Below are 15,323 nucleotides of genomic sequence, written 5' to 3'. Positions count from 1 at the left end.
TAATGAAAGTTGAACCCAGTATTTTTTTAAAACAGCAACTCTGGATGTCATATCATCGATTGTCATCTGTCAGTGTGACTGTCACTTTAACGAATTTCGGTAAAAGTTAACAGCGAAATCTATATATAATAATGAATAACACCATAAAAATGAGTAAAGTAAGTGCTGTAAATTAATTAGATTTAATAAAAAAGAAACCATGTTATCAATGTGTTGCCAGCTCCAATTTTTTTGAAATTGCCACGTTTTTTCGGGCTCAACTTTCATTAGCCAGACTTTAATAAATACAATAATATACTATCGCAAGAAAATTTGACAAGCAGATTTGACTGTCCGATCTTAAGGCAATGGGTTACTGGGTTACATAAATTAGGGCTTAGTATAGTTACGTACTGTTATCTTGGGACTACAATATTTTATATTTTTTGCGCGAAAATACATAACCTCAATAAATAAGGAAATAAGCACGTGGTTCTCATTTCTAGACGACTTTACAGTTATATCTAAGACACTGTGTCACTAACGCTACAAAAAAACCTTGAAAAAAAAAACTAGCGCGGAAAACCGCAGCCTAACTTTTTAAGAATATAGTTTTAAAAACTTACCATTTTCATAGGCCTGTCGAACTCCGTTGGCCGGTATTGCTCTGGGCTGCACAGATTCGTAATTAGCATAAGCGGGACCTTCAGGAAAAGTCATTTTCGTAGTTTTCGTAACCTTTAGAAATTGACACCACCGCACATAACCTAATTTAGTAATATCACTGAAGAAACACGTCGCATAAATAAACTTTGTCTGACAGGAAAGTCTGTACTATTCTAAGATTTGGAATAACTAGATTTAATTTAGTAACAACGCGCATTTGAATAATTAGAAAACATTTTAGCTAGCGACACTACCACTGGTAACTGCAACTTTGACAATACTAAGAGCTGAGTGATGTATGTCATGCAATCGAGAAATTGGTATCGATATCGACACTACATCAAATTAAATTTTTAATGAATTCGATTGGAGAAATATATTATGATAGAAATATGTCCGGCTTCACCACCAGTGGACTTGATCGCTTTTGATTTGGTGTATGGTATCTATTTCAGTTTTAAATTTAATGGTATAATTTTATTATGTTTCAGTTCTAAATAGTATATGTTTTAGTTTATAGTCTATGGCATTTGCTGCCCTGCCAGTAGGAAAAAAATGAATCTTTTGGAAGGATGCCAATTACAGCAATGTAATCTTCCTTACTCTTTTAATTTACAACAATAAATTGCTCTGATAATTAGGTTAGATTAAGATCATAATATATATGTAATGAACTATTCATAAGAGCTAGTAACTAGGCCTACATGAATAAAGATATTTTGAATTGAATTGAAAATTAATTTTATAATTCAATTACTTACGTACCTACATGATACATCCGATAAATATGTTATGTAAAACAATAATTAGTCAACCACACAGTGAAATTACATTATTTTGCCAAAAATATTAAAACTTCGGCTTTTAAAATGTTAAATGGTAAAATGTTAAAGATTTCAAAACACGTAACGTTTCTCTATCGATATCGATAGTCAGAACTCACACAGCTCTACAAGTGTCAAGTGTCAAATGCAACCTGCTGAATACGTTGCATCATCGGGCGCGTTCCAATTTACAGGAAATTGGAATTCGACCTCCTGTCAAAGAATATTTAATACTCTGTTCTTAGAATTCGATATTTGAAAATTCTCCTGTTTGTCTTAGCCATTGAGACGAGTAACATATTGAGCGCGCTGCTTATTTATTAGATATTACATATTACACGTGATTTTCAGAAATTATAGATATGAATTATACACGGTCGATGTCCTAATGATTTCGGTGTTTTTAATTAATAATTAATTAATTTTATAGCAGCCACAGTCTATTCGTCTTCAAATCATTCCTTTGGAGTGTCGGCCGGCTGGTCGACTCCCGGCCGATTTATTAGTGCGTTTCCGCATTATCCGATCCGATCAGGAAGAATTTCAAAGGAAAAAAAAACCGGCCAAGAACGTGTCGGGCCACGCTCAGTGTAGGGTTCCGTACTTTTCCGTATTTTTCTCAAAAACTACTGAACCTATCAAGTTCGAAACAATTTTCTTAGAAAATCTTTATAAAGTTCCACTTTTGTGATTTTTTTCATATTTTTTAAACATATGGTTCAAAAGTTAGAGGGGGAGGACACACTTTTTTTTCCTTTAGGAGCGATTAACCGCTAAAGATAACGGTAGCGTAGGGGCCGTTTTTCCATTTATCCCTATGGACGTATTAATTAACCCCGCACTCAGTATTAATATACTCTGTCAACCAAGTTTGTCAGTAAATAAGCACAAAGAAAACTATATGCATCCTTTTCTTTAGGGTGCTAGAGAAAAGGATACCTATAGTTTTCTTAGTTCTTATTTACTGACAGACTTGTTTGACAGAATATAGTAATTTAATTACTCGCGTTCTAAATTCAAAATACGTTGGGAATAAAACGTTCTAGTGGAATCACGTACAAGTTATTTTGAATGAAAACAATGTATGGGATGTCACAAATCCGATTTTTTCACACTGTTAATCCCGATTTTTATTTTTGAAAAAAATATATGTTAAACATTATTAAATTATACATAAAATATGTAAATTTGGTAACTGTCGCTATCTCGCAAGTATTATTTTTCTTTTTTTTTAATTTTCAACTAATTTTTTTTTTTTAGAAATTTACCTTAATTGTATATACAACATATCCAAATTACAAAGAAATCGGATAAGTACTTTGACTAAAATAAAATAAAAATGTTTTTCCTTTTTTTGCATTTTTTTAAAAATCTAATACATTTGAGGCCTGATATTTGGTGAAAGCACTACATATATTATACATAGGTATACAATCCAGTAAAAGGAAATCAGTTTTTTCGCTTAGGGCAGTTTCACTATGGTTATCCGGCTATACCCTTTCAGCTATCTAGTGCTACTAACGGTCACTGAGATTATCCGCGGACGGACGGACGGACAGACAGACATGGCGAAACTATAAGGGTTCCTAGTTCTGTTGACTACGGAACCCTAAAAATCACAGCGGCGGCGGCGGAAATAATATATGGGATATTGGTCCGACATCCGATATCGGATCGGATAATGTAAAAACGCACACGTCAATCAAATTTGAAATTTGATTGGTTGGTATAGGCAATAGGAAAGTATAAAAAATCCCATAGCTTGTTCACCATCAGCTTTATTAAACGAACAAGACGTACAATTCCTTTGCCTTTACAAATCGAATAAAATTAACACTTAAACACAACATTAACGAATATTAATTATATCTAGTGGTTATGTCTAATCTTTTTATCTACATTCATTAAAATCTAAGATTCACTTTTTACAATTATATTTCTCTTTCACGAAAATGACTAGTAAATTAAGTAATAATTAGAATAAAAGATCATTTTACAGACGGCGCCACAGTTTTACCTATTAATTTTACGAATAGCGTCAAATTAATGTTTTATTTTTGGAATTTTATAGCCTGGATACCAGCCCTTTAAGCCAAATTCCATATAATAAAACAGAAATAAGTAAAACCTACGAAAGCGCCATCTATAATAAAATTGTTGACACTGTGTCTCTCTGTGTTTACCTACTCAAAACATATCAAAACGCCCTGTTAAATCAGTCCATAATATGAGGTGACTTTAATATAAAGGGGCTACTTTGGAATATCAGTAATTAGCTTCATTTTCAAAGCCAACCAATTTCATGTTTCACATTAGATACCTATTTAAGAATATACTTCCTAAAAGTGGACGTATAGTATAATAATTTAGATTTATTCACTTATTATTTATCTTCATTGATTTAATCACATATCGATGAAAGGTACAAATTGACGATATATAAATATTCTGATAGCTACATACATAAAATCTGATATAAATAATTGATAATCGGTGTCGTAAGGGTCGGTTTAAGCGGGATTTCTAAACGCACACAGCTTGAAGTAGCACACCATTTGCGATCCTGTAAAGAAATGGATAGGTACCTATTAATTTTTATTGAGAAAGACTATAGTACCGATAGTACTGATTTACCGGACATTTATTTACTAAATATCTACATACACAAAGTGTATCATAACAATTTAATGATACAATTTCTTTAGTATTTTTTAAAGAAAATTCAGAGCAAATTACATTTTAAGCCTCCTTACCATTCACCCCGGCATCCCTATTCACCCCATTTTACTGTAATTAAATGTAACCTGGTATACCTGATTATTGAGTTTTGTAATTTTCATTGTAAATAATTTGTTGTTAGAATGAATAATATAACAGTAATTAATTAAAAAGATCACCCAAACAAAAAACGAATAAATAAAAAAGAAATTCCTTCACCGGGATTCGAACCCTCAACCATAAGCTTCTTGAATATAATTCCTTACATCGCCTGGATAAACCAACTGTCATATTTAGTTTCATTGGTATACTACAAGAGCGCTAGTAGTAGCATGAAAGAACTATAGACGGTCAAGCAAACCCTGTCAATAAAAAAAAGCGTTTTTTTTTAAATGTAGGAAGAATGGAGGTTTATCATCCCATAGATAGTAAATTTGTATTTCGTGCCTTTTTTACTAGAAAAAAGCGCCAAAGCAAATTTTATAAATGTAGACGTAAAAGTTTATTGAGTTATTGACCCTAAAAATATTTGAGTTTCGCGTCTCTTCTTTTGCTAATAAAATTAATAGTGTCTTGTGTGATTGGACTGATCTGATTGGCTATTTCGTTTGAGATATTTGTAGTGAGTTTTATTTTATACCTAAAGTCGCTGTCAATAGAATCTGTGAACAATGTAAACAAACCTTGTAGTCATCAAAATGTCTTTAAAATTTTCATTCTAACTCATCAGATACTGGCTAAATCCATGCGTTATTTAATCAATTCATCTCACATTATGCTCCTCAACCTTTAAATTAATAAAATTGTGCTAAAATATTGATATTTTATATAATGGTTTGTTTACATTGTTGACAATTTCTATTGACAGCGATTTTATCTGGGTTGTACACTCACCTATGACCTTCCCTTTCTTAGATTTCCACCGCTGCTGCGGCCTGACGTTTGAGAAAAATCTTTTGACCAAATTCGAGTTGGAGTCACCAAGCATTGGAATGTCCCCGGTAGGCGCGTCTTTATGCATTCTGAAACAGAATTAATATTAGGTGCATTGGGGTAATCACATAAAAATCACTATTATTTCCATCATATCAAGATTCCCCTTTCGAAATTACCCGAGCAATGTGCTTCGAAATTACCCCAATGCACCCTATGTAAGCCCTGAGTAGACGCTCGGAGCGGAGCGTTCGGCGGGGCGTGCAGCGGGGCGGGCGAGCGTGCGTCCACCCTATGCAGCGTCGACTCAGGACACTTGAATGAGCTTCAATAATATTGTTTGACATGTACGACGCACGATACGCCTCGCTGCACGCCCTATATGAGCGTACCTACCTACCTTACATACGGCCGGGTCAATGTGATATTTACAAAAAGTAATGTTGTTTATAGATTTTTTTCAGTAATATGCACATACTGGCCGCATTACAAAAAGCAAAGTTATCAAACTGTCAATGTCAAATCCAAGATCAAACAATTTCAGTAGGAAATGGAACATGAAACCTACCATTAACGTTGTGCTATTTTTCTTCTGCAGAACCACATAATGGCAAGTACAAATTATTTTTTTACATTCCTTATAAGCATAAAAGGTGTCTATTAAGTATAGTTACAATATCCAAACCTGTGATCCGTCCGTAACCCCCGCAGATGTGACTTGATCAGTTTGAACAGCAGCAATTCATTCAGTCGTGTCGTATCCGTGTCGTCCGGATGAAGGGGTCGTAGCGGGCCCGTGTCTATATCGTTGGTGTCCTGAAAATTAAATGGCGCACATTTAAGGGCGTTTTTCAAAATAAATCTCGAATATTTAATTTCACCAGATCTGGGGGCCGATTTTAAGTCTCACTGTCACTAAAATACCGGTTGAAAACGGTGACTTGCCTATTATTTTCAGTGACAATTTTCTGAATTCGAACGCGTGAGACTCAAAAATCGGCCCGCTGGACGTGTAAAGGATCATTCTTCTCAGAATCACGAGCTGATTCGATCCCGATGGTAAAAAAAATGTGTAAATGTTATTTTTCATCAATTTGAAATCGATGGATTGACTACGGGATTTCATAGCTGCTCTTACTGACCCGCTATTAAAATACACCCTGTATTTCCGTAAATTCCATGATTCTTCTCTTTCCGCACATACTCTATACCAGTGGCGGGGCGTGAAAATTTTCGTTGGTAAAGCCGGAGGGGTTTTTGCCATCTGTTTTGTATGGACTTCTACAGATACTAGAGAATTTTAGGGAACCCGTTGGGAATCGAGTTGTATCAACGCTCCGCCACTGCTCTATACCCATCTAAGGGTTCCGTTTTTGCCATTCTGGCCCTGTAGCCGAATGGCATTTCTACGACGCGAAACGTAGTCTGGCTCTGTCGCGCGCAAGAGCGATAGCGATAGATATCTACGAGCGTTTCGTTTCGTCTCCTCCTCACCAAAATACGAACTGTCATTAAATTAAATATCATTACTCTTCTTCCAACTCTTTTTCTATTGGCCTACCCCATTTAAATTAAATTAATTAAATTAAATTTCATTTATTTCAAGCTCATGGCTCATAAGATGTTAGTTATGTACAATAATACTTAAAAACTATGTTAGTGATACAATAAATAACTTAACTAAATGGTACACCGTTACTGGGCTTGTGAAGTTCACAACAGTGCACTATGTACGGACAGTCAAGTCTGTCCGCAATCATGGCCAGGATGGTGTTGGGGCTGGCGCGCACGCGTCGTACGAGCGAGGCGGCTCGCAGGCGCATTGCCGCTTTAAAGCACGTTACTCCTGCATCAGCGAACATTTGTGACGCACTACAATAGCGCGGCAGCCCCATCAAAACCCGGAACGCATTATTGTATTGAACTTGTAGGGCCTTGTAAGACTTTATTGTAAATTTGCTCCACAGGCTGCACGTGTAAAAGTTGGTACAAAAAGCCCTGAAAAGAGTTATTTTGCTGTCCCTAGAGCAACGTGCAAACCTGCGGGCAATCATGTTAGCTCTTATAGACAAGGCCCTACGTTCACGTTCAATGTCAGTATTGTCTTTGAGGTCTGTGGTGAGTATATGCCCTAGATATTTATATTTATATACTCTTTCAAGCTCCACCGCATTCAGACGAATCGGTGGTACTTCAGATGGTAGAATAGCACCGACCCCAAAGACCATATACTGACTTTTACTGACATTATATCTCAGCCCGTGTGCTAGAGCATAGTCCTCACATACTTGGAGCAGTCTTCTCATACCGCACACTGACGCGCTCAGCAGCACCATATCATCAGCATAACTGAGATTATTAACGTTAACACCATCTACATGACACCCAATATGCATGCTGCTGAGCGCGACAATCAGCTCATCTATGTACAGGTTAAACAGAGCTGGTGAGCTCAATCCCCCCTGCCTAACACCACATTGCATACCATATGCGTCAGATAGCGTACCAGCCCACCGAACGTAGTTGATCTGATTTCCATACCAATATCGGAATAAAAATATGAGTTCCTGAGGTAGGTTTATCGACTCCAGCTTTTTCCATAGTAGATTGTAGGAAACCAGATCAAATGCCTTCGACAGGTCTAGGTAGCACGCATAAATTGGCGTTTTTCTATTAACATAGTACGCAACAGTGTGTTTAAGGCTTAAGATGGCACTTTCAGTCGAAAGTCCGGGTCTGAAACCGAACTGATTATCGTGCAGCTTAAGTACTTTACTTAACTGAGCATTAAGCACACTGTCGAGCACTTTTGCAACAATAGTCGCAAGTGATATTGGTCTATAGTTGCACTTATCTGATAAGTCTCCCGTCTTATTTTTTACAACTGGTACAACTATTGTTTTAATTAATTCAGGAGGCAAATAAGAATGTGCAACACATAGAGAGAAGAACATCGCCAGTACTCGTTTTATATGTGGACCAGCATAGCGCAGGTGCTCGACACTAAGGCCATCATGACCTGGTGATTTGCCTCCAGATATTGACTTAATGGCTTTCTCTACTTCACATGCCGATATTGTCATCACCTTTGTGTCATTCATAGCCCCAGTCAGAGCACCCGTACTACGCGAGTCTAAGCTAGGCTTTACAATAAAATGCTCCCTAAAAACATTGGCAATGTTCCCCGGTTCATTGACTCCATCGACACTCACGGGAGGGCCAGGCCGTAGATTTAATTTATTAGTAGACTTCCAAAAGGCAGAAAAGTCTTTTTTCGAATGATGTGTAGCCAAGATATCCATTTTTATTTGGTGTTGATGATCTTGGCACCATTTTAATTTTGATTTAAACAGACGTCTGTCCACAGTCATCCTATCAAACTGAATACCTACTGCAGGTTTCCCAGCAAGAACCCATTCTAAAAATGACTGCCTTGCCCTCCCGTGGGCTTCTTTGACATGTTTGTTCCAACCAATAACACGAGGCTTAGTATTTTTATAATGTTTATTATTTAAATACCTATTACCTATTGTCGCAGACTCACTTAGGGCAGATATAATGTCGCAATACAAATTATTTAAAATTATGTGATGACATTGTTTGCTACAATATCTATCGCCACATTCAATAAATTGAGAAGGATATTGAATAAGTTTTAGTCTATTGTTACATTCCATTGTATATAATTCAATCTGTTCGCTCGATCTTTCACCCCATACCGCATAATTACGGTTTATAGAATTAGGCAACGCTAACCTAGGTTTTAGAGAATTTATGTTACATTCAATAGTAAGGGGGAAATGATCAGACCAAAGTACATCATAGTTTACATAAATATTAAAAACAGAACACAAAGTAGATTGCGAAACAATGCAATGGTCCAACCATCGCTTGCATTTATGTGCATCACTTATAAAAGTGAAAGTATCGGATGAAATTTGGGAATACAACCGTGAGTTTATGTATGTATTTATGGGTGAATCAACTTTTTCTTGCTTTTTGCAAGAATTGCCCATACTTATTATTAGCTCTACTTTTGTGAGTTTTAACCTGGCCATCGTGAATAAAGATCCTTATTCTTATTTTACATTAAGGGAATAATTAAAAAAAAAACATTTACAATTAAATCTATATGTGACCCAGTGGAAGAGACACTTTTTTCACACGGTCACTGCTCGAAATAAAGTAATAAAATAGCAAATCCTATAAAAACATGATGTATTGCATAGCTTGTATATCTGTTTTTAATATAATAAGTATAAACTAATTACACTAAATACAAATTAAATTTTCTGACCACATGTAGTCGAAGTATGCGTAATTTTGCTGTGTGATACTATACAGCACGACCACAGATGATTTTATTAATTCTGATGCGGTACAAATTCACGAAAAAAAATGTACTTTTTTGTACTGACGTTTAAAAAAAATGTACCTTTATGATTTTGGAGTTTTGACATAGGGCCCGTGGTCGTGCTAGGTAGGTACTCCCTGGCACGACCACACTATATTTAATGAGATTTTAAATTTCTGTTGCAGTACAAATTCACAAAAAAAAATGTACTTTTTTGTACTTACCTTTTAAAAAAAATACCCTCATGGTTTCGGAGTTTTGACATGGGGTGTGGTCGTGCTAGATAGGTGGTACTTCCTGGCACGACCACACTATATTTAATGATTTTTTAAATTTCTGTAGTGGTACAAATTCACGAAAAAAAATGTACTTTTCTGTACTTACCTTTTTATAAAAAGTACCCTCATAGTTTCGGAGTTTCGACATGGGTTGAGGTCGTGCTAGATAGGTACTCCCTGGCACGACCGCACTAAGTTTTTGAAGTAATTTACATAGTACAATTTCAAAACACTTGTTTAGTATTCATTTGACCATCAAATTAAACATAAATATAGTGTGGTCGTGCCAGGAAGTACCACCTATCTAGCACGACCACACCCCATGTCAAAACTCCGAAACCATGAGGGTATTTTTTTTTTAAAAGGTAAGTACAAAAAAGTACATTTTTTTTCGTGAATTTGTACTGCAACAGAAATTTAAAATCTCATTAAATATAGTGTGGTCGTGCCAGGGAGTACCTACCTAGCACGACCCCGGGCCCTATGTCGAAACTCCAAAATCATAAGGGTACATTTTTTTTAAACGTCAGTACAAAAAAGTACATTTTTTTTCGTGAATTTGTACCGCATCAGAATTAATAAAATCATCCGTGGTCGTGCTGTATAGTATCACACATTTTGCTGGCAAAGAAAAGTTGATTCACCCTTATATATAAATAGCGGGCGCTACTAAAGTAATACATACCATTAATTTTCTGCCATTTCCTTATGTTTCTTGGCACTTAACTATATTAATAATATTAATCCAAAGCTCCTACTTAGGAAAGAGTTATGACAAACTTCTTGCTCATTTGTAACTTGAGTTGTTTGTAATGAGTTGCCTTAGAATTAGTTTTTGAAGTAATTATTTATAAATGTTAAGGACTCGACATATGTTATCAAAGTAAATCTAAAGTGAATATAGAAATGAAATAGATATCAGCCGTCATAGCCGAACGGCCACAGGAGCGCACATGCTAAAATGGAAAGGAGCCCCCTTTCAATTTGGGAATTTTAGTTAAATTAAAATATACTAGTGTTTTAAGCATTAACTAGATTTATCGAAAAAAATTGTCCATTCAGAACAACTCAGTTAAAAGATATTGCGATAAAATCTTTAAAATCGACGTTCCGCTCTCGACTGTTTCCTCCTTCAAAACTTTATCAATCGTAACGAAATTTAAGAATCTGAATAACAATGAAATTATCTGTGTCGGACCGTTTAGTTTTTTTTTGGCTAATTGTTACCAATTTTGAATACCACACCTTTTTGCGCCATAATCAATAAGGCCGTTTTTGGAAATTTTTGATGGGCTCTAAGCGTCTTTAAAAATAAGAATATCAAAAAAATGTAAACGGTCCTACACAGATGAAAATAATATTAATCTGTGTTGAAAAAATCATTGCTCTATCTTCAAAAACCAGGGAGGAAATAGTCGAGAGCGTTTGTATGGAGAATTGACCCCTCCTGTATCGTCTTAAACTGAAGACGCGGGATTCGATTTCGGCCTGTCTTTTAGTACCTGGTACATTATCTCGCTGTCGACTTCTGGCGAAAAGTCGTACAGTTCCACGGCCGCAGCGGCTGCCAGTAACACCCACACGGCACCGAGTCGGCTGTGGCACATCATTTCTGAAACACAATGGATAGGCATCTTAGTCATCATCATCCTCCTTGCGTTATCCCGGCATTTGCCACGGCTCATGCGAGCCTGGGGTCCGCTTTTGACAACTAATCCCAAGATTTGGCGTAGGCACTAGTTTTTACGAAAGCGACTGCCATCTGACCTTCCAACCCGAAGGGTAAACTAGACCTTGGACTTAGTCCGGTTTCCTCACGATGTTTTCCTTCACCGAAAAGCGACTGGCAAATGTCAAATGACATTTCGCACATAAATTCCGAAAAACTCATTGGTGCGAGCCGGGGTTCGAACTTCGGAACGAAAGTCGCACGTACTTACCGCTAGGCTACCAGCGCTTAGTAGATAGGCATCTTACGCCGTGGCTTGCGTGGGCGACGGTCGCGCGATGGTCGCGCGACGGCGATGCGACGCATACGAAATCAAACCTTATCGATATGGAAGTATGAGACGCGACGGCGACGATCGCGCGACGGTCGCGCGACCGTCGCCCACGCAAGACACGGCGTTAGTATGCATGCAATAACCGGGTTTATTGTTAGTTTTTGTTTATATAAGGCCAGTGCACGCTCATATTGGGCGTTCAACGGGGCGGGGCGTGCCGCGTGCATGTCAAACAATTGAAGGACATAATATATAAGCCATAGAAGTGTCCTGAGTCGACGCTGCATCTTAGGGTGGACGCGCGCGCGCCCGCCCGGCCGAACCGAACGCTCCGAGCGTCCAGTCAGGCCTTGCACTTAGTTTGAGTAGGGTAACGGCTCAGCCACGACATTGGTCTAAGCGCGGCAGCGGTAAGCGGCGGCCATACATTGGAGCGAGACACAGCGATGGGACTTTTCATTCGCACGTATGGCTGCCGCTCACCGCTGCTGTCGCGCTTAGACCAATGTCGTGGCTGAGCCGTAAGGCGTTGAATTCATTGAATCGGGTGGGTGCTGAATCGTCATATCGTATGTTACCAATACTTGTTTTTCTTTTATGCTCGTATATGATAAATAATGACATGTAAGGAGTTAGTTCATAAGTAAGTAATAATGCAACCTTGCTATTTGTACTACTATAAATTAGGTGTTTATTAAATAAAACCTTAGTCATTATTCCGCATTCACTGTGTTTAATTGTACGCCCAACTTCCCGCACCACATGGCGACCCTGCCACGTGAGGTGTCGGGTTCGCGCGCCGCCGCGTGTGCAGAACTGCATTAAAGGACGTGATCCGACACACTCGTATATCACAATTTTATTTAAAGCTACAATTATGTGCAATTCAAGAGTAGAGAAAGAAAATGTCTTTATTAGCCAAAACGCCGCAGGAAGATCCGCCAACGACGCTCCATTCCACGAGATGAAATATCACTTGTCATCGATCAGTATTGTCATGATAGTGATTTGCTCATTTTTGGGCATCGGAATACTCTACAGCTGCTATAAACTGTACAAGAAGTGCCATGACAGATGGTCAAGAGATTTGATTGTTCAATACAATCTTCGTCGATCTTTTAATCGCGATCTGCGTGAGGCTCACTGTCATCAGTGCGGACCAGCTCGAGGTGTCTCCTACACAGCGGATAGAGCAAACGAGTGACCCGGTACATCCAGCATCAGGACGACGAGTGCCCCAGGTCACCCCAGCGACCACAGCGTGTGTACGGTAAAGTGCGCGTATTCGGAAAAGTGCAGTGAAATTTAGTGCGTGCATAAAATCGGAACTAAGGTAAAAGTGCGTAATGTTACGTTTATTATACATAGAACTCCATTTTCTTTAATTTTAGGGTTTAAATAAGTACCTATTGTAAGATAACTGAATATTATGCTATTCTGACATGTCAAGTGACTTACAAGAAATATTTAACGAATTGAAAAGCATAAAAGATTATCTAGTTAAACTTAGTTATGATAGACGGACATCCGAAGTCCTTAACTTAAAGCTAGAGGAAGCATTTTTAGTTTATTCTGAATATTTAAAGCTTTGTGAAGTAATAAAGAAGGAAATAAATGACAAATTAATAACGGGACAAAGGTTATTAGATATTGAAACTTTTTGCGAGCATATTAGAAATTTGTATAAACAAATAGAGGATTTTTGTCAGAAAACCTATACAAGTTCAAAAGCTATATCTAAAGAAAAATTAAAAATGGACGAGTTTAGTTTGAAAATAGCGCTATCATTAATACCATCAATGACAGATGATGAAGTTGCCATAAATCAATTAATAGACTCCATTGAGTACTACGATTCTACTTTAAAAAGTGACGGGAAGCTACAGCTTATAAATTTTGTCTTAAAAAATAGGCTTACGCAGGTAGCAAAATTGAAATTAAGCTCGTCCTACACTACTGTTCAAGCTTTAGTGGCCGACATGAAAAAGCTATTGCTGCCTAAGAAATCAGCCACTGCTATTCAAAATAAATTACAGACGCTGAGACAAGGAGATCTTTCGATTGATGACTTTGGTCAAAAATTGTCGAAAATGTTTGTCGATCTCACGATCGCGCAATCAGACGGAGACTCAAAATCATTTAATATATTAAAAGGATTAAATGAAAAACAGGCAATAAAACGATTTGCCGACGGATTGCGCAATCGTCGAGTGAGTACTATTATTGCGGCACGTGACTACGCGTCTTTAAAGGATGCTATACAGGGTGCGAAGGATGAGGAGACGCACTCAAATAATACGACAGGTGAAGTATACGCCTTCAATAATCAACGTAAAAATACTTATTTCAGTAGAGGCTACAGTCGAGGGCGAGGCTCTTCTTACAGAGGACAATTGCACTACCCTACTACTGGTGCGAGGACGCAGTACAGTCCCTCAGGTGCTTGGACTCAACACCACCCAGCCCAAACATCAGGAGGATACAACAGAGGCAGAGGAGCTGGCAGAGGAGGCTACCAGTTCCAGGGCGGTCATCGAGGCCGAAACATACAGGGGAACCGAGGTAAGTCAAACACTTTTCGTGGAAACAATGGATATCGCAACGAACGCATTTTTGTGAACGAAACTCATAAAAATATTGAGCCGAATCAGTTTTTTCGTGAATAAAGAATTTATATTTGCATGTGAAAATACTTGCACAATTTATTTTAAAGTGAAAAATAAAATTCCCATATGGTTATGTGACACTGGCGCATCATTATGTGCTTTGAAATTAGCGACGGCTTTGAAATTAGATATACCGATTTATAAAGACGACTTAATTATTAATGGAATCGGTGGAACAAAACAAGCAATCGGATATGCTTACGTTGAATTGTGTGAACGTGACTACATATTTCAACATAAGTTTTATATTTTTCAAGATTTACCTATCAAATGGGACGGAATTATAGGCTATGATTTTCTTAAAAAATATCAGTCTAACTTAGATCTACAGAGAATGGAATTGAGATTAGTAGTACCAAGTAATAATGATATAGTACGCATACCTTTGCAAGATGTTCAAACACATTTCATTCTCCCCCCCAGGACTGAATCATTACATTTTCTTACGACTGACTTACAGGAAGATTGCGTAATATGTTCATCAGAACTACAGGACGGTATATTTTTGGCAAGTTCAATTGTTAGGCCTTTTAATGGAAAATTACCTGTAAAAATTCTAAACACAACAGAAAAGGAGATTAAATTAGATGAAATACGACTAGTTATACATAAAGCGAGTGATTATGATATTTGCTGTTTTGACAATTGTGACTCAAAAAATGTTGATCGCGTAAAGGAATTGTTTTCTCATTTAAATTTACAAAATCTTAATAAAGAAGAGCAAATCTCCATAGAAAACTTATGTGCAAAATTTTCCGATATTTTTTATTTGCCCGGGGATAAGTTAACAACAACAGATATTTACAATCACTCAATAACATTGAAAGACAATATTAGCCCTATATATACAAAGCCCTACAGGTTGCCTTATGCCCAGAAATCAATTATAAATACCCAGTTAG

General features: G+C 37.3%; 2 protein-coding genes across 3 annotated transcripts in view; both read right to left on the bottom strand.

Annotated features, from left to right (window-relative positions):
* The window catches only part of LOC125230163 (cationic amino acid transporter 2), a 48,087-nt gene extending 47,178 nt beyond the window's left edge, over positions 1-909 (bottom strand). The window contains exon 1 of the mRNA XM_048135217.1: positions 606-909. Within this exon, the coding sequence (XP_047991174.1) occupies positions 606-699 (94 nt within the window). The 5' untranslated portion in view covers positions 700-909. The remainder of the gene's footprint in view (positions 1-605) is intronic.
* A 2,320-nt stretch (positions 910-3,229) lies between these two features.
* LOC125230266 overlaps positions 3,230-15,323 on the bottom strand; it is a 70,239-nt gene continuing 58,145 nt past the window's right edge. The window contains exons 2-5 of one of the 2 annotated variants that reach the window (XM_048135374.1): positions 11,255-11,364; positions 5,806-5,936; positions 5,082-5,209; positions 3,230-4,032 (exon numbers count right to left, since the gene is read on the bottom strand). In XM_048135374.1, the coding sequence (XP_047991331.1) occupies positions 3,980-4,032; positions 5,082-5,209; positions 5,806-5,936; positions 11,255-11,362 (420 nt within the window). In that variant the 5' untranslated portion in view covers positions 11,363-11,364 and the 3' untranslated portion in view covers positions 3,230-3,979. Of the gene's footprint in view, positions 4,033-5,081; positions 5,210-5,805; positions 5,937-11,254; positions 11,406-15,323 lie in introns of those variants that run through there. The other variant, XM_048135373.1, reaches the window with a different exon arrangement.

This window comes from Leguminivora glycinivorella, chromosome 10 (assembly GCF_023078275.1).
Source record: "Leguminivora glycinivorella isolate SPB_JAAS2020 chromosome 10, LegGlyc_1.1, whole genome shotgun sequence".
Classification (NCBI taxonomy): Eukaryota; Metazoa; Arthropoda; class Insecta; order Lepidoptera; family Tortricidae; genus Leguminivora; species Leguminivora glycinivorella.
Note: the sequence above shows the minus strand (reverse complement) of the source record. Positions and strands in the feature narration are given on the sequence as shown.